The sequence below is a fragment of the Amia ocellicauda genome, chromosome 2 (genome assembly GCF_036373705.1).
Source record: "Amia ocellicauda isolate fAmiCal2 chromosome 2, fAmiCal2.hap1, whole genome shotgun sequence".
In the NCBI taxonomy this organism is placed as follows: domain Eukaryota; kingdom Metazoa; phylum Chordata; class Actinopteri; order Amiiformes; family Amiidae; genus Amia; species Amia ocellicauda.
In genome coordinates, this window is record NC_089851.1 from 30,606,177 (window position 1) to 30,625,696 (window position 19,520).

General features: G+C 38.7%; 1 protein-coding gene across 1 annotated transcript; it reads right to left on the reverse strand.

The window, feature by feature from the left end:
- Positions 1-34: 34 nt before the first annotated feature.
- LOC136768371 (chemokine XC receptor 1) lies at positions 35-2,291 on the reverse strand. Its single transcript, XM_066722548.1, has 2 exons — positions 2,192-2,291; positions 35-2,080 (listed from the first exon to the last, which is right to left on the reverse strand). The coding sequence occupies exon 2, from the start codon at positions 2,050-2,052 to the stop codon at positions 964-966; it is 1,089 nt and encodes a 362-aa protein (XP_066578645.1). The 5' UTR covers positions 2,053-2,080; positions 2,192-2,291; the 3' UTR covers positions 35-963.
- Between the last annotated feature and the right edge of the window lie 17,229 nt (positions 2,292-19,520).

Genomic DNA, 19,520 nt, shown 5'->3' on the forward strand with positions numbered 1-19,520 from the left:
GGTCCTCAGAAAGAAATTGCAATGAGAATAATTTCAATGAACTTTAATGTAATACAAGAAACACATAAAGTAAATGCAATAAAACAAACAAACAGAAACTTATTTTAAGCAAAGCGTATACATACTAAGTTTCAAAAACAATTTAACTAGGCATACATATGTCTGTTTGTGTGTGTTTTCCACACATAATAAATACATAAAAACTACATACAAAAATTGAATTGTATTCAGATATACATTTAATCATATTATTTTTGGGTGAAACAAAATATATATAGAGAGAGAATAAAACAGTAAAGTTAATACATTGCATGGATTTTGCATAGGGTCTTAACATTACATGCATTTATATAGCATTGATCAGACAGATTTAATAAAATATGATTCAGTTCAGACTTTAAATAATAACTTAATAACAAAGGGAAATAAAATCACACAAAATAATCAAAATTATAATTTGTACATTTTCAGAATTCTAATTCTGTTCAGAAATATGTATACAATTACACTCTGTATACAAAATAATAAGCACAAACTTGGTAAGTAATTCATATTATTACTTTAAATTAATATTAATATTCCTTTAAAAAAAATGTTTGTATCCATTAGCTTTGAAAGTAAAAACATTACACAATGTCCTAAAGTATAAACTGACAGAATTATAAATTCTAAGGTGCAATTAGCATGGCATATGACAGTATTTAAGAAAATACCACAGTACATGTGCATAGTACATTTACAGTTTTACCACAGTTGTTGTAGTGTGATTGTACTTCACTTTTCCATGGTTTTCAATGGTTTGTTATGGTTTACTTTACCTATGAATGCTTCACCATGATTTAATTTTGATTTACACTGTTGTTTTCTTGTTATAATACAGATTACAATAGTTTACCACCATTAAAGCCTGACTTTAAAACGAAAAGCAAGAAATGAAGGCAGATGTCCTCATCAGACTTAATTTCACATATAAGAGTCACACATTTTTTTGGTTGACAAGGAAATCCTATCATGAACCACTGCAGCTTTTTGAATTATAAATGAAGAGTTGCTGTTCTCATGCTCTCCTGCTCTTTTCTGGAGAGGGGAATTGCAGATTAGAGTGGCCAAGTGTCCTCTGAACTTCTTTGTAAAACAGTACAATAAGGGATTCAGGCAGCAGTGGCAGTAGGCTAGATTTCGGCAAATAATAAATGCAAGATCCAATATGGCAGACCTTTCACAGTCATTTTCCTGACCTGTTGACCTGTATTCATTTAGTGTCAGTAGAAATAAAATCAAGTTATAGGGCGCCCAGCAAATAAAGAATGTCACAACAATACAAAATATAATCTTTACAGCCCTGAATTTTTTCTTTGTTGTACAGGATAAAACAGTCTTCAAGATGCAACAGTAACAAAACACAATGATGAAAAGTGGGAGTAGAAATAAAAGCACAATATGGAGATAGTAACCAACCTGATTTGAAGAAGTGCCTTCTTCTTCACATGTAATGGTCCCATTAGTTTCCACTGTAACAGAGACCATCATTTCCTTTACCGAAGTTGCAATACTGATAAGCCAGATGACTACGCAAGCCACTTGGGCATAGAGAGTCCTCTTCTTCAACATTCTTGATCCACCATGAACCACCGTCAAATAGCGTTCAACAGTTATCGCCATTAGGAATATCAAAGAGCTGTGGAATCCAATGAAATAAGAGCCACTCATGAGTTTACACATGAAGTCTCCAAAGATCCATTGGTAGGAATGGTAGACAGCCCAGAATGGAAGGGAGAACGCAAACAGCAGGTCAGAGACAGCCAGGTTTAAAATGAAGATGTTGGTGACCTTCTTCATGTCTTCATACTTTGTGATGACACAAAGAACCAGAACATTGCCAGTCATACTGAGAACGAAGACCAGGGTGAAAAGGGCTGTGGTGAGGGTGCCAAAGTCATGTTCTTCTTCACATAAAGTTATTATTGTAAAATTATCACCATCGTAATTATAATCATAACTAGTAGTACCATTCTCAACAGGAGACTTGGTGCTGAAATAGAGATCTGACATTTTCACTGCAGTGTCCTTTACTGGGGTTCTGAAATGAACAACACAATTTTACTGGACCACAATCACTTTCTTTACATACATAATTTTACACACAAACACACACACACACATACATGTAGGCTTCATTGAATAGATTTACCGTTTGAGTATTAATGTTGTCAAGTCAAGTATCTGCCTGCTTCTGAAGGGTAGCTGCGTACTGTCAGCAAGTCATACTTTTAACAAAATGTTAGCTAAACTAAATTTCTTGAATGTGTCAGTAATTCAAGGAAAGGGGAAGGTCTGCATTTTCTTCCTGTTTTTATTGCATTTATGCAATCAGTGGGAATGTTTTCATTACGATATACAGACGGGTGAAAAATTAAAGGAAAAACCTGAATAAATGAGTGTCCCCTTGGAATTACCTAGACACTTTTATTGAAGTCTCCACCTGTGAGGGATACAGTGCATCCAGAAAGTATTCACAGTGCTTCACTTTTTTCACATTTTGTTACGTTACAGCCTTATTCCAAAATTGATTAAATTCATTATTTTCCTCAAAATTCTACAAACAATACCCCATAATGACAACGTGAAAGAAGTTTGAAATCTTTGTTTTTATTTTTAACAAATTTGCATTTACATAAGTATTCACAGCATTTGCTCAATACTTTGTTGAAGCACCTTTGGCACCAATTACAGCCTCAAGTCTTTTTGAGTGTGATGCTACAAGCTTGGCACACCTATTTTCGGGCAGTTTCTCCCATTCCTCTTTGCAGGACCTCTCAAGCTCCATCAGGTTGGATGGAGAGCGGCGGTGCACAGCCATTTTCAGATCTCTCCAGAGATGTTCAATCAGGTTCAAGTCTGGGCTCTGGCTGATCCACTCAAGGACATTCACAGAGTTGTCCTGTAGCCACTCCTTTGTTATCTTGGCTGTGTGCTTAGGGTCGTTGTCCTGTTGGAAGATGAATCTTCGCCCCAGTCTGAGGTCCAGAGCGCTCTGGAGCAGGTTTTCATCAAGGATCTCTGTACATTGCTGCATTCATCTTTCCCTCGATCCTGACTAGTCTCCCAGTTCCTGCCACTGAAAAACATCCCCACAGCATGATGCTGCCACCACCATGCTTCACTGTAGGGATGGTATTGGCCAGGTGATGAGCGGTGCCTGGTTTCCTCCAGACATGACGCTTGCCATTCAGGCCAAAGAGTTCAATCTTTGTTTCATCAGACCAGAGAATTTTGTTTCTCATGGTCTGAGAGTCCTTCAGGTGCCTTTTGGCAAACTCCAGGTGGGCTGTCATGTGCCTTTTACTGAGGAGTGGCTTCCGTCTGGCCACTCTACCATACAGGCCTGATTGGTGGAGTGCTGCAGAGATGGTTGTTCTTCTGGAAGGTTCTCCTCTCTCCACAGAGACACGCTGGAGCTCTGTCACAGTGACCATCGGGTTCTTGGTCACCTCCCTGACTAAGGCCCTTCTCCCCCGATTGCTCAGTTTGGCCGGGCGGACAGCTCTAGGAAGAGTCCTGGTGGTTCCAAACGGATGATGGAGGTCATTGTGCTCATTGGGACCTTCAATGCTGCAGAATTTTTTCTGTACCCTTCCCCAGATCTGTGCCTCGATACAATCCTGTCTCGGAGGTCTACAGACAATTCCTAGGACTTCAGGGCTTGGTTTGTGCTCTGACATGCACTGTTAACTGTGGGACCTTATATAGACAGGTGTGTGCCTTTCCAAATCATGTCCAATCAACTGAATTTACCACAGGTGGACTCCAGTCAAGTTGTAGAAACATCTCAAGGATGATCAGTGGAAACAGGATGCACCTGAGCTCAATTTTGAGTGTCATGGCAAAGGCTGTGAATACTTATGTACATGTGCTTTTTTTGTTTTTTATTTTTAATAAATTTGCAAAGATTTCAAACAAACTTCTTTCACGTTGTCATTATGGGGTATTGTTTGTAGAATTTTGAGGAAAATAATTAATTGAATCCATTGTGGAATAAGACTGTAACATAACAAAATGTGGAAAAAGTGAAGCACTGTGAATACTTTCCGGATACACTGTAAATGCTGGTTGTTCCAGTTTGACGGGGGAGAAAATACAGATCATGAAAGGACACACGGACCCAGGGACACAAATGAAAATTGGGCTTCAAGACATTCAAGACAGAAAACAGGAGACACTTCTTCACACAGAGAGTCGTCACAATCTGAACAAACTCCCCAGCGATGTGGTTGAAGCTTAAAATTTGGGAACATTTAAAAATAGACTGGAGAGTATCCTTGGATTACTTAGTTATTAATGGACACCAAATGCACACAATGGGGCAAATGGCCTCCTCTCATTTATAAACTTTCTTATGTTCTTATGTTCTAACACTAACTCACTCACTAACTCACACACGAGGCAAGGTTGGTGGAGGTGGCGCCTCTCCCCGGGCATGACAAGGTAAGGGCAGGGAAGATAGGCAGATGGAAGAGGGATGAGTGACTGGCTCCCACCTGGCCTCAGTTAGTGGGACATGGGGGAGCACACCAGCGTTGTGCCCCTGACCGCTCACTGAAGGGCTCGGGTACAGCGAAGAGGAGTCGGGTGCCATGGAGCTGAAGGCCCCTGACCCCCGCGCTCAGATCCTTACGCTTGCCCATTTTTCCTGCTCAACTTTTAGGAAAAAATGTTCACTTGCTGCCTAATATATCCCAGTCACTGACAGGTGCCATGATAATGAGATTATCAGTGTTATTCACTTCACCTGGCAGTGCTCATAATGTTATGGCTGATCGGTGTATATATAACTAAAGATGTAAGAAGGTTTAACATCAACCAAATTATAGAAACCACTGTAAATAATGGAACATCACAAATGCAAAACAATGCCTCAAAATAGGAAATAATCAATTAATTGTCTTATGACGATGCACAACAATCAAAAACTGAAATGCAATGATCAAAAAAGTGTACAGTAGTGATGACAACCAGGGATGGGCAAAGATACATCAAAATGTATTTTAAAATAAGATACCAAATACCTTAATTTTAAGTGTATTTTAAAAACAAGGGAGCATGAAATCACTTTGCAAACCTTCCTTCTATTGGCCTATTTGATCTGTCCATTCACCAGTAAACTGACTCAGATGATTAAGTAGACAATGTTTGATAGCAACAGCTTTCCTCTGCCTAACGAGTTGTGCGATAAATCTGACATATGCAACCAGTTAACAGATCAAATATTCACAATATTCCCTGTGATCATGAAGGTTAGTTTTAAAGTAACCAACAGTTTAATGTTTAACTAACAGTTTGCTAATGACTCATAATTGTATCCTAATTTAGTTATTTGGTGTTTGGTAATGAAGGGCCTACTTTTCATCAGCAACACTGACTCAATGACAAACAAGTCATTCATAAGAAGACAACTGATGGCACCTGTATTCATAGCAACTAGTTTCTAAATGAATAATTTGATTGTTAATCATAAATATAATAAATTATGTGTCAGGCAGTCATTCATGCAATGGTATGCAAAATCATGATCCTACTAAACAGCTACTTCAATTAGGGTACAATCATTTAGCATTCAATTATTTATTTATCAATCATTGGACACCTATTTGGAGGTTGAAAACAAATATTTTAGCACTTTGTCAACAATTATTAAATGATCAAAATGTTTTGATTTTAAATGTAGCCAGAAACGTAATCAGAAAGTCACAACAGAGCTTGCCAAGGAGTGGTGGATGGGTTGACAACCTGCTCTTTAATGGCGTGTGTGCATTTAACAAGTTACACCATATTGTGGCATTATAATGTACTATTGTACAACACTGAAACACTTTTATTTTTTTTTGTGCACAACCAACGAAAATTTAACATAGACTGAAAGTAGCAAGCTAACCTTAACTGTGAGGGCTGCTACTCGGGACAAATAGTTAGCTAGAACAATATGTAAATTGGTAAACGATTTAGCCTAGGCTACTAAAATGAACACCAAAGCTTAATATGAACTGTTAAAACTTTTAGCAATTTATGCTAAAAATCAATGGAAAGCTGGCAACCTACACGTTTCTCACCTTGACCTTCTTCGGGTATGGATCAATTTTCTGTTCTGATCTCAACAAGTCTGGGCAAGTAGGCACCAATCAGAGGCAGCATTTTTATTATGTCATCATGTAGACTTCTCACAAAGTATTTTACAGTATTTTTAAACTACAAAATACAAAACAAAAGTATTTTGATACATGATATGAAGCAATTTCCATCAACCCTATCAAATATAAATTACAAAATCCTATTTTGTATTTGAAATACGTATTTTAAATACATGTATCATAAATACTGCCCATCCCTAATGACAACAATAAAGAACTGGACTTGAAATTAACCCGAGTAAAGTTGAGTAATTATTTCAAAATTGTACACGAAAGGCTAAAATATATTTGTCAGTTGTTATCAATTCTCTAGATGCAGAAATATGTCTTTCTTCTGATGGGCAAGTTTTTACAGAACAATGTTGATCTCTGACAGGGCAGGGTTGGCCAAGTGACAATTCATAAACTGAATGCATTTATGTCACCATGATAAAGAATACAACCAAAAAAGAGCAGATCAGATTCCTTAGAAATTAGAGAACAGACCTCTTTCTTCTCACATGCACTCAATGTAGCATTTGTAAGTTGGGGTTGGTCCAAGGGAGTTGGGGGGGAAGTAATCTGGAGAGACAGGGGGAAGAAACCTAGTGATGGGGGAAACAAAGCTTTCTGAAGCATTGCACCATTTGAAGCTATTCTACTGTAAACAGATTCACTACATGCTCTCCAAAGGGACATCTGCTGGTTACCGGTATTGAGACTGTACCAGTGATTCAAAAGACGACATTGCTCCAGACATCAGTGAGGCAATTTACAAATGAACCAATCAGCATCTGTGATCTGTAGTTCAGTAAAGGTTATGTGAAAATAATGTGTACAATGTGTAATTAGGTAATTGTACTTCTACTTAAGTATGTTTTGTGTGAAGTATACTTTGCTACTTTTAAAAAGGCATTTGTTACAGAGTACACATTTTGTAGGCTGTCACGAAAAAACAAAATGTGTCAGACAAGACAAATAGACCAATAAATGAAGGAGCAATACATTCAAAATGCCAGCATCCCGCCCACAGCGCTAAGCAGCCGATCACAGTGTGGTGATGGTTACGGCTGGTCAGTCTTTAGTCACAGATTTGAAGTCGGGCCTCCAGTCCAGCAGCAGTGAAGTCATGACGGGCTGTGTAGCCGCCAGGGTTGGTGATTAGGGGTGAACATGTTTTAATCCAAATCGAAGATCTATCGAAACGAGCGTTTCATTTCAACCATTGAATTGATGGTTGAAATACTAAGCTATGTAATATTTAAGTTTCCTGCCAATTTTATAACTGGTTCTTTGTTTTATAATTGTCTATGTCTGCTATGTGCATACCGATTTATACAATGTATTGTGTAAGTTTGTTTTATTATTATATTTCTTGTGTATGTATATGTGGACGTTTTGATACACAGGTGAATAATGGCAGCTGATGCAGCATCTGTCTGTCTGTCCTGACCGGCTCAGCGAGTTTCTGACGATCCTTGGAATTCAATCATGAACCTCCAGAAAAACTGTTCATGCAAATCTAGAACTACTTAGTCCATTAAAGTGCGTTTCATAAGCCCTTATTGTTCATTTACTGTTAATACTGTTATTGTTGGTTTCCTGTCTGGCAGTGTTCGAATAATTGTTCGATTTTTGTCAATAAAGGTTATTAATTTAGAGAGACGTGTGTGACGAAAATAAAAGAAATAAAATCGAAAACTGAACAGAATTGAAAATGTGTGGAATCGTTATACACCACTTTTAGTGAGCAAACATTTGAAGAGCTTCATAGCAAAATGTGCTAAAAGCCAATTCCACACATAATTCAATGTATTGCTATGGATATACTCCTAGAGGGTATCATTTTCACATAGTATACACAGTTTGATCTAAAACGAGTTATATATCTTGAAATCCCAATATTAAAAAATTGTGACATTTGGCTTTCATGATTTATATAAAAACGCAATATATCCATTTTAGCCAATCAGCATCACGCTCATTTTTGAAAATAACACTGATCTCTGAAATGGTAAACGTTCACATGATCATAATGAATACATCATTCTTCAATGTTGACAACATATCACACAATATCACAAATTACAAACCCATACTTAATAGCAATTTGCTTTTTGGAAAGAGATGTTTCTGTAAAATACAGGGGACAGACTAAAACGCATGACAAAATGGAATGCCCAATGACAGAAGGACAGTCTATATCTCCAAACCCCACACAGGAATCCTAAAATCCTGAATAGGCTTTCTTTAAAATAACCTAATCTAAAAAATAAAAGTGGGATTACATGGAATGACAGCTGCTTTCTATGGAATGACAGGCCTGGAATGACTATAGAATATATAGCCTATATATACTGTCATCTACATTGATGTACACTGAAAGTTCAACCTTATCTGAAAATTATCTGTGTAAATGGGCAACTGTATGTAAACTAATGCAAGACAGTTTAATAGGCAGTCAATCCTATTTGTGCTATGTTTTCAGTATCCCATTTCATTCCTTAGAAACCAGCTGTCATTCCATGTCATTCCACTTACATTTCGTTTATGAGGTTATTTTAAAGAAAGGATCTTAGGATTCCTGTGTGGGATTTGGAGATATAGACCGTCATTCTGTTTTACCCATTGTAGTCTATGCACATTCAACTCCCCATTATAGTTAATGGGTATTCAATTTTTTCATTCATTTTAGTCTGTCCTCAATAAACTAATAAGAAAGTTATATCAACACTTATTTGTGTTCTAGGTAAGATGGTGTTGTGATTTTATTTATATTTTATTTGTATTTATTAATTTAAATATCAGCTATAGCCATTTAGAAATAATAATAATAATAATAATAACACAAACTTTTAAATCAGTAAATCCGTTACTTCATTGTTACATATTTCTGAGCTTTCAATTACTTAATTGAACACTTAATTTCCTAAAACAGAGCCTTTTCTTTATTTTAAACAACCCTTTTATTACCCAATTTAAAAAGTCATATCTAAGCAGATTTTTACTTAAGGTTCAATTCAATAATTGAGAGCTCGGCTGGAACAAAAACCAGCAGGGTAGGGGGTCCTCCAGAACCAGGGTTGGGAACCACTGCTGTAAGGGGACAAGTGGACCCAAACCATCCCAGGAAAATGCCCTCCACAGCATAACAGAGCCTCTGGACCCCCTCACTGTAGGGGTCAAGCAGTCAGGCCTGCACCATTCTCTTGGTGTCGCCACACATGCACTCGCTTACTTGTCGAGAACACGAGCCAGTTGAGCGTCTTGTGACTGAAGCTCCTGCCATTCGTGCCCCAATAATGGCCCCCTCTTTCAAAATCACTTAGATCCTTTCCTTTTACCATCTTGATCCAAAATCGAGGTCAACTGGGCATTTGTATACATGTCACAGAGCATGATAGGATGTTTATTGCTTAATTGTATCATGCTGTTCACCTGTTTTGGAGGCACCTGCATTTGTTATGTTCCTCCACTAATTTATTCAGGCTTGTCCTTTAATTTGTCACCCACCTGTGTGTGTGTATATATATGTGTGTTGTGTTTGCTTAGAGATCATGTGACAATGCTTTGTTAAAAGTAACTATTATAATTTGGACTCTGAGTACTAAATTAGCTACTTTTTATTTTTACTTGAGTAGTTTTTTATACCAGTACTTTTACTTCTACTTGAGTAAAATTTCATCAAAGTAACAGTACTTCTACTTGAGTAGGATTTTTCAGTACTCGAGTCGGAGTCGAGTAGTCGGTGAGGAAGGGTCAGATTCGGCATATGTTACTCAGGAAGAATCTACAGGTGCGTGTCAGTGTGGTGATGTGCTGGGTGTAGGAGAACACAGGCTCAAGGGTGACTCTTAGCGGTGATTTTTAGCGGAAGAAGAAGGAGAGAGTGTGGTGGATTCCAAGGGGATCGAGATGGAGAGATCAGCAGAAGGTGAGGAAGAGTGGTGGAAAAACAGGAGATCCGATTTGGCTTGGTTGAGCTTGAGGTGGTGTGAGTGCATCCAGGCGGAGATAGCAGACAAACAGGAAGAGATGCGAGAGGGGATGAGAGGGTCAGAAGAGGGAAAAGACAGGAAGATCTGGGCATCATCAGCGTAGAAGTGGTAGGAGAAACAATGGGAAGCGATGAGGGGGGCCAGGGAGCGAGTGTAGAGAGATAACAGGAGGGGGCCCAGGACGGAGCCTTGGGGTATGCCTGTGAGGAGAGGTTGGGGGGAGGATGAGTAATCTCGCCATGTCACTTGGTAGGACTGGTCACTGAGGTAGGAGGAGAACCAGGTGAGAGCAGTCCCAGAGATTCCAAGGTCAGTGAGGCAGGAAAGGAGGATAGAGTGATTGACGGTGTCAAATGCTGCGGAGAGATCAAGGAGGGTGAGGACTGAGGAGAGGGAGGCCGCCCAAGCATAGCTGAGGGAGTCAGTGACTTCCAGGAGAGCCATCTCAGTGGAGTGAGCTGTGCGGAAGCCAGATTGCAGAGGATCAAGGAGTGAGTGTTGGTACAGAAAGACGGTGATGGTGGACCACCCGCTCGAGAGTTTTTGAGAGGAAGGGGAGTAGGGAGACAGGGTGGTAGTTCTGAGGAGAGATGGGGTCAAGGGTTGGTTTCTTTAGGAGTGGGATGACAGCAGCTTGTTGAAATGCAGAGGGGAAACAGCCAGAGAGGAGTGAGGAGTATAAACACTGGTAAAATGGTTGTTTGGTAAATTCTTTGTTGGCAACATGGCTTTTGTGCTAAATATTCAAACCTATTCTTGTCTGTAGCCACAATACTGATCAGCCAGAATCTTTGTCAAGCCTAGTGGATAAGGTTGAGGAGACCTGATTCCAGAATATGACCACATCAGGCTGTCGTACATGAGCAACAAGGTTCCAGTGGTAACCTGGGGACAGAGCTCACACTGAAGTGAATGAGGGGGGACTGGGGTGGCTCAAGTCCATGCCAAGTTCCCCCCTCCCAACTCTCGCTGGTGCCCGCTGTAGCAATACTTGCCAACCTAATGTCAATCCCTCAAGAAACCTCACTGATTGCATTGAAGTTCACTGCTCATAGGCGTGTGCATCAGATGTAAATTTTTCTTCTGTTCACTCACTTTGCATTTAGTTAATTGATAAATATAATCTATTAAGATGTCTATTTTTTAGCATTCTTACTGCCTAAAACTTTTGCACAGTACTGTATATCTATGACAAAATATAAACAATAGCTCAGATTATTGCACTTAAAACACATATTTAATATACACAGCTGAAATTCAATGCTGTGAATATAATTTCAGTGCTGAAGGACATCATTTAAATATAGCACTTGATCCAGTCAATTTCCTTCTCCTTTGGGGATCATTAAATGCCACAGCAAAGTGGATTTGCATTTTGCTAATTGATAAATATAATCTATTAACATGTCTATTTTTAAAAGCATTCTTACTTAATTTTATCACACCTGCCTAAAACTTTTGCACAGTACTGTATTATTTCCTAAAACTACAGAAGGTAGAAGGATTGGGAAAGAAGACAGACACACAATGATTGTTTCTGTGATTGTCATTTCCTCTCTGCCACTCTCTCTCTTCAGTTGAGTTAGGATTCTGGATTCCCCTGAAATAAAGATAAGGAAAGTAAAGAGCCTTTTGACATTACAAACCTGCTTTCAAACCATCTACTGCTTATCACTGGATGTTTCCTCCCAGTGTGAGCAGTGGTGTCAGGAGACCTGGAATAGAAGATTACCATATTGCACTTTATTTCTCATGAACATTGTTACTCACCTACCTGCAAGAAAGAAATGGAAAGAAGAGGAGACATTGCAAAATTACTTATTATGATGAGAAGTGCAATATAAAGAGACTTTTATGGTTTTATGATTTTTTTTGTTAATCTTTCATTGTATGTATTTCTGTTGTTTAGGTTAGGGTTTTAGCTATTTTTATCACCCAGTGTTGTAGTATAGGTGATTTTATTATTAGGTTTTAGAACTGTGGTAACAATATTATTGAACTGTTTTCTCCTGATTGCAGACTTCATGCCCTGCATCGTTTGTTGGTTGCCTGTAAAAATAAATTCTGTTAAAACTTTACCTGAGCCTGTGTTGGTGTCCTGGGGTCCTGGTCCGAGCCTGTGTGGGGGTAGTTGGTGGCACAAGTTCCCTCCCTCATTAAACCAAGGGTGGTGTAGTCGAGTTTACAGGTGCACAGCAATTCTGGCCACCCATAGCTTGAGACACTCATTTATAGTTTTCCTGTTTTGCTTGGTGTATTTAATTCTGATTCAGTTATTCAGTGCTGCAGTTACTTTTCAAGCTTTATTATATTACCTGTGAGACTTAAGGGAGATTTTGTAAAACAAAATAAATTAATTTCTCATTATTACTTGCTGATAGGCTCCCTAGTGGTGTATTCACTGGGGTGCAGAGTGTGTCCTATTGGCTGGGTGAGCTGGTCTCAGATGCAGATTGGCCAAATGTTCCCAGGGGGAGGTTCTCAACTGGGCTCAATTGGGTAACCAGGGGAAGGTGGATGGAAGCCAGTTGGGGTGAACTTTGGCCTCTCAGCTGTCTGCTGGTTCAGGGTGTTAACTGTTTAATCTGAATCAAATTAAGTGCTTCATTTGATAGATAGATTGTAAGCATTCTGGGTTTACTGGAAAATGCAATGGATGAATCAATCCTTGAAGTCCAAAAGCAAAAAGCTAAAAAACTATAAAAAACACACTGTCCTCAAACAACTCATAGTTAGCAGTAAATTTATGCAGTAGACCTCACACTTAGCAGAACACAATTTATTTAATGAACAGGAACATTTGACCTAAAAGTGAACATTAGAATGTCTATGATCAAAGAAAATGACTCAAGTCAATCAATTAAATAAGACTTATTCAGTGACTTTTATATGCAATAAAATGTCTCAATACAGAATCATCTTCAGTCTGGTTTTGAATAGGGATATGGATGAGATACTCTTGACATCCTGAGAGAGTTTCAAAGTCTGAGAGCATAGTACTGCAAGGTTCATGCACTGAAATAAATTGTGCTGAAAGACAGTACACAGTGTATATGTATGTCAAAACTCAGGACTGGGTCAATAATGAAGCCCAGATTTCACATTGAATGACTGAGAATGCTATGCATGTGTGTGTATATACACTCACCTAAAGGATTATTAGGAACACCTGTTCAATTTCTCATTAATGCAATTATCTAACCAACCAATCACATGGCAGTTGCTTCAATGCATTTAGGGGTGTGGTCCTGGTCAAGACAATCTCCTGAACTCCAAACTGAATGTCTGAATGGGAAAGAAAGGTGATTTAAGCAATTTTGAGCGTGGCATGGTTGTTGGTGCCAGACGGGCCGGTCTGAGTATTTCACAATCTGCTCAGTTACTGGGATTTTCACGCACAACCATTTCTAGGGTTTATAAAGAATGGTGTGAAAAGGGAAAAACATCCAGTATGCGGCAGTCCTGTGGGCGAAAATGCCTTGTTGGTGCTAGAGGTCAGAGGAGAATGGGCCGATTGATTCAAGCTGATAGAAGAGCAACTTTGACTGAAATAACCACTCGTTACAACCGAGGTATGCAGCAAAGCATTTGTGAAGCCACAACATGTACAACCTTGAGGCGGATGGGCTACAACATCAGAAGACCCCACCGGGTACCACTCATCTCCACTACAAATAGGAAAAAGAGGCTACAATTTGCACAAGCTCACCACAATTGGACAGTTGAAGACTGGAAAAATGTTGCCTGGTCTGATGAGTCTCGATTTCTGTTGAGACATTCAGATGGTAGAGTCAGAATTTGGCGTAAACAGAATGAGAACATGGATCCATCATGCCTTGTTACCACTGTGCAGGCTGGTGGTGGTGGTGTAATGGTGTGGGGGATGTTTTCTTGGCACACTTTAGGCCCCTTAGTGCCAACTGGGCATCGTTTAAATGCCACGGCCTACCTGAGCATTGTTTCTGACCATGTCCATCCCTTTATGACCACCATGTACCCATCCTCTGATGGCTACTTCCAGCAGGATAATGCACCATGTCACAAAGGTCGAATCATTTCAAATTGGTTTCTTGAACATGACAATGAGTTCACTGTACTAAACTGGCCCCCACAGTCACCAGATCTCAACCCAATAGAGCATCTTTGGGATGTGGTGGAACGGGAGCTTCGTGCCCTGGATGTGCATCCCACAAATCTCCATCAACTGCAAGATGCTATCCTATCAATATGGGCCAACATTTCTAAAGAATGCTTTCAGCACCTTGTTGAATCAATGCCACGTAGAATTAAGGCAGTTCTGAAGGCGAAAGGGGGTCAAACACAGTATTAGTATGGTGTTCCTAATAATCCTTTAGGTGAGTGTATATATATATATATATATATATATATATATATAAACATTTTAAATGCATAAATTGCATTAGGTCAATGAATATATGTATACAATTTTAAATTATGAAAAATTACAATTACAGACTCTTTTAAAAACAATCAGTTGGAAAAAGCATAGCATTATAAAGTAATTTGTATATTTAAAAAACTTGTATCTCTTTGAAAGTAATATAAAATGCATGTACAAAGCAAGAGTTCAATGTTCCAGCACTAAGAAATTCATCACATTTTCTCAATGCAGCAATTCAATGCACAATACCAATTTGATAGAATACATAATACATACATCAATATATGACTGCTTTTAGACACACACACTTTTTAATGTCCCTTTTTATGATAATCTATTTATTTTCTAACATTTAGTAAATATAAAATATCAAAGCATTAAAAAAACAACAGTAGAACTGTATTGTATAAAAAAATACAAATAAACAAACCAAAAACAGTTATTAGAATTTATCTGACAACTTGTATTAGCCAAAAGTATTTTTTTTCATTTTATTTTTTAAACATATCTGTTGATTAGTAATACATCATTACAACTTGTTTATATGTTATAAGTATTTAATACCAAATAGAGGAAACACCTACAACACTGCATCTAATTTATCACTTCTAAATCTCCACCAGACAAGTTTTTTATGATCCACATTTTTCAATACATTGACTGTTCTTCACCATGGGAGTGAAAGACAACACGGATGGTTGCCGTTTGTTGTTCTTCACTTGTTTGGCACAACCAGAATTTTCTCAACAATTTCTTCAGATGGTTTCTGAACTTCATGCCAACGAATGCATAAAAAACAGGGTTGAGACAGCAGTGAGAGAAAGCAATCAGGCGGGAAATGTAAAATGCATAATCAATGCCATTGCTGAATTCACACTGCGTAAAAGGATGAACTTGATGCTCTTTTAAAGTATATAAGACCAGGACAATGTTGTAGGGGGCCCATCCCAGAAAAAACACCACAACGATGATGAATATGAGCCTGACTGTTCTGTACCTTGTGTGTGTCCTGGACCGAAGTAATGTCTTGAGTATTTGAAAATAACAGAATACAATCACACATAAGGCAACTAAGAAGGCAGTATTTTGCTGATACACTCCAATGTGTTTCCAATCCATGTGATTATACTCACACTGCATATTTACAGCATGGTCTGATTGGACCTCATGGTACATACAGCTCTGGAAAAAATTAAGAGACCACTGCAAAATTATCAGTTGCTCTGGTTTTACTATTTATAGGTATGTGTTTGGGTAAAATTAACATTTTAGTTTTATTCTTTAAACTACTGATAATATTTCTCCTAAATTCCAAATAAAAGTATGAATGGAATGGAATGGCTGCCATACAGTGAGGGAAAAAAGTATTTGATCCCCTGCTGATTTTGTACGTTTGCCCACTGACAAAGAAATGATCAGTCTATAATTTTAATGGTAGGTGTATTTTAACAGTGAGAGACAGAATAACAACAACAAAATCCAGAAAATCGCATTTCAAAAAAGTTATAAATTGATTTGCATGTTAATGAGGGAAATAAGTATTTGACCCCTTCGACTTAGTACTTGGTGGCAAAACCCTTGCTGGCAATCACAGAGGTCAGACGTTTCTTGTAGTTGGCCACCAGGTTTGCACACATCTCAGGAGGGATTTTGTCCCACTCCTCTTTGCAGATCCTCTCCAAGTCATTAAGGTTTCGAGGCTGACGTTTGGCAACTCGAACCTTCAGCTCCCTCCACAGATTTTCTATGGGATTAAGGTCTGGAGACTGGCTAGGCCACTCCAGGACCTTAATGTTCTTCTTCTTGAGCCACTCCTTTGTTGCCTTGGCTGTGTGTTTTGGGTCATTGTCATGCTGGAATACCCATCCACGACCTATTTTCAATGCCCTGGCTGAGGGAAGGAGGTTCTCACCCAAGATTTGGATGTCTTGACTTTGAAAGTCAAGTTCCTCCTTTTCCTTTGGCCATGCTTTCCGACTCTCTGAAACGGCTCTGATGGGACAAGATCTTTGCAAAAAGGTATTAGTGATCCAGGAGACAAGTTGGAGATGCAACAGGAAAAAAGTCTGCCACTTGACAAACACAGATTAAAATCCCAATGCTTGATACAGGCTTTTTGTTAACAGAGAATTATTTTTTTCTACCTAAAACAAATGAAGTACTATGTTTCTAATTTGTGATTGTCAGATGGGTCAAAGGTTTGGGCATTGTGTCTCAAAGAAGAACTCAGTTATAATACCATGATTCTCTTAGTCTAACATCAAAGTACTTTATGTCTATTTCATAATCAATAGACTATTTGGTAATAATACAGAGAAACAGGAGACAGAGCTACAGAGGATCCAGTGGCTGTTTTAGACCATTTCAGCTGGGGGGCCTGGCTGGGGCCTGCTGTAATATTAGGGGGGCCATCAATTTCTCTGCGGTGCTTGAGTTAGGGGGCGCTTTGTCTGTGGTGCTAGCAGGGAGTGGTGCTGATGGTGTTTTCTCTGGCCCCCCATGGCCCCCCTCAGAACCGCCCAAGAGAATCCCATAAATCCCAAACGTTCTCTGCCCAGAGAAAAACATGTCCAGTCATTTATAGGTTGAGACCTCAAGACAGAACAAAGAAAACAAACAAATACAGGACCAATTGGATTTGAATTGGAACCGGGTGCTATGGTCAGATGAGATGAAAATAGGGCTCTCTGGACACCCATGCCAGCAATGTGTTTGGCATCAAAAGAAGGATGTATAAACAGAAAAGAACGTCATGTTATGGGGCTGTTTTGCTCCCACTGGTCCTGGAGTCCTTGTTAAGATCAATGGCATCATGAACTCTGCCAAGTACCAGGACATTTTAGCAAAACACAGGGTTGGATCTTCAAGCAAGACATTGACTCCAAGCACACATCAAAATCCACAAAGAAATGGTTAATTGGCCACAAAATCAATATTTTGCATTTCCATTGAAATCCTGTGGTTTGAATTGAAGTGGGAAGTCCATAAACTCAGACTAAAGGATATCTGGAAAGATTTTGTATGGAGGAAAAGCTAAGATCCCTTCCAATGTGTTTTCCAATCTCATTAAAAAATTATAGAAAAAGGCTCAGTGCCAATATCTTTGCAAGAGAAGGGTGCACAAAGTACTGAAAACAACTGTACCATTAATTGTGACAATTATAATTTGAAGAACAGCAACGGCCTGGCGTCCCGTCCTGGGTGTATTCCTGCCTTGCGTCCTATGCCTGCCAGAATCGTCTCCGGCTTCCCCGCGACTCTCACCAGGGTAAGCGGTTTCGAGATTAATGGATTGATGGATAAATTGACGAATGTGTAATTTTGGTTGATTCATATAATAAAGTACAATATATTCCACATGTTGGAAAATTGCAATATATTTCATTATCTGTGTTGTTTTATACAGCCTTTTTTGCTCATCTTAATCCAGGGTGTCAATAATTTTGGAGGTGACTGTAACATACACATAAAAAATAAAAGCATTTATCCATCCATCCATCTTCAAGACCGCTTATCCTGGCAAGGGTGGCAGGGAAGCCGGAGCCGATCCCGGCAGGCATAGGGCGCAAGGCATTTAGGTTACCAAAAACGGAAACATAATGTACATTTCAGAGTTATATACTGTGTTACTACACTGTCTTAAGCATTATTTTGCAGTGTTACACACAGTTCCTGTGAATAGAATACTGTATTCCTACAATGTGCACATCGTTTGAAAGCTTATTCTCTTGGCTACCAGCGCGTTTCTTTCTCAGACACATCCGATTTACAGTTTCCATGACGCTGGCCATCATTCAGAGGTAAACGCACAGTCTGCTCCGGACGGAGGTCTCATTCAGACTGGCACAGATCACTCAGGATTTCTTTGCAACAAGTCTTGTTTTGTTCAACCTAACAATTAATCCAGTATATAGTATTTGATGTTCTATCAAACACAGAGAAGTTCAGATCCAATTATGTAAAATTATTGTGTAGTGGGGTGGGGGGTATGAAAACACACGGATTTGGTACCCTTTTAAGGGTACCAGAGAGGTTTGTCAGCTTAAGGGGTTACATTTTGTTAAGCAAAATGATTCCATGATTTATTTTTTATCTCCAATTGTTTATTTGGTCTATGCTTTAATTTCAGAGTGCAATGAGACATTAAACTGCATACATTTCAATTAAAACTGGAAAAACTGAGTTCTAAAACTTTAGACTGGTAGCGTCTGAAGACTCTGTATAGGAAAGTTGAAGAAAGTGTTTTATGATAATTATATAATGTTTTATATTGATGTTAGCATTAGAAATGGCTTGTATACAGACTGAGCAAATTAGCTTTATCTAGCCTAGCAAAACCAACAAAGTGGTTGTTAAAGATACATCCTATTGAAATTATTCTCTATGCTTCTTCTTCTGTTTTTTTATGATAAGAGAAATGGGTTTTTCCAAATGTATCCACTCTTAGGTTTGTCTGGATTTCCTGTTTCTCCTCTCAAAGGTAAAGATGTTACCTCGTTGTTAAGAAAACCACAAGATCGTACCATTTGTATGCTGTAACAGGACCAGACATCTGCCTCTATGATTACCTCCTCCCTTGGGAAGGGCAGCCTACAAACTTTCCAGATCTTGCATCTTTTGAAGCTTCTGATTGGATGAACGGCCACAAGATTCTACATCATTTTCCTATAAAGCTTCACTCATGTTTGTAAACATTAAGTTCACACTGAAGGAATTCCCTGACGTAGTGCTTCCAAGCCGGCTTGATTAAAATTCTATTTGCTTTATCTCAACGACTTTTCCAGTTATTTCAGAGACGGGTTCTACACATCTATTTATTTATTTCAGACCTGTTACAAATAATAAATAAAAAAAGTATGAATAAATAGGAAGTACTACATTACAGAAATGTGGGACACAGCACAAAAAGCCATACAATGCATGATTCAGCAACTGACTCAGCAAACAGATACAGAG

Coding starts and splice junctions, on each gene's coding strand:
- LOC136768371 (XM_066722548.1), bottom strand. CDS start 2,052: ATGTCAGATCTCTATTTCAGCACCAAGTCTCCTGTTGAGAATGGTACT.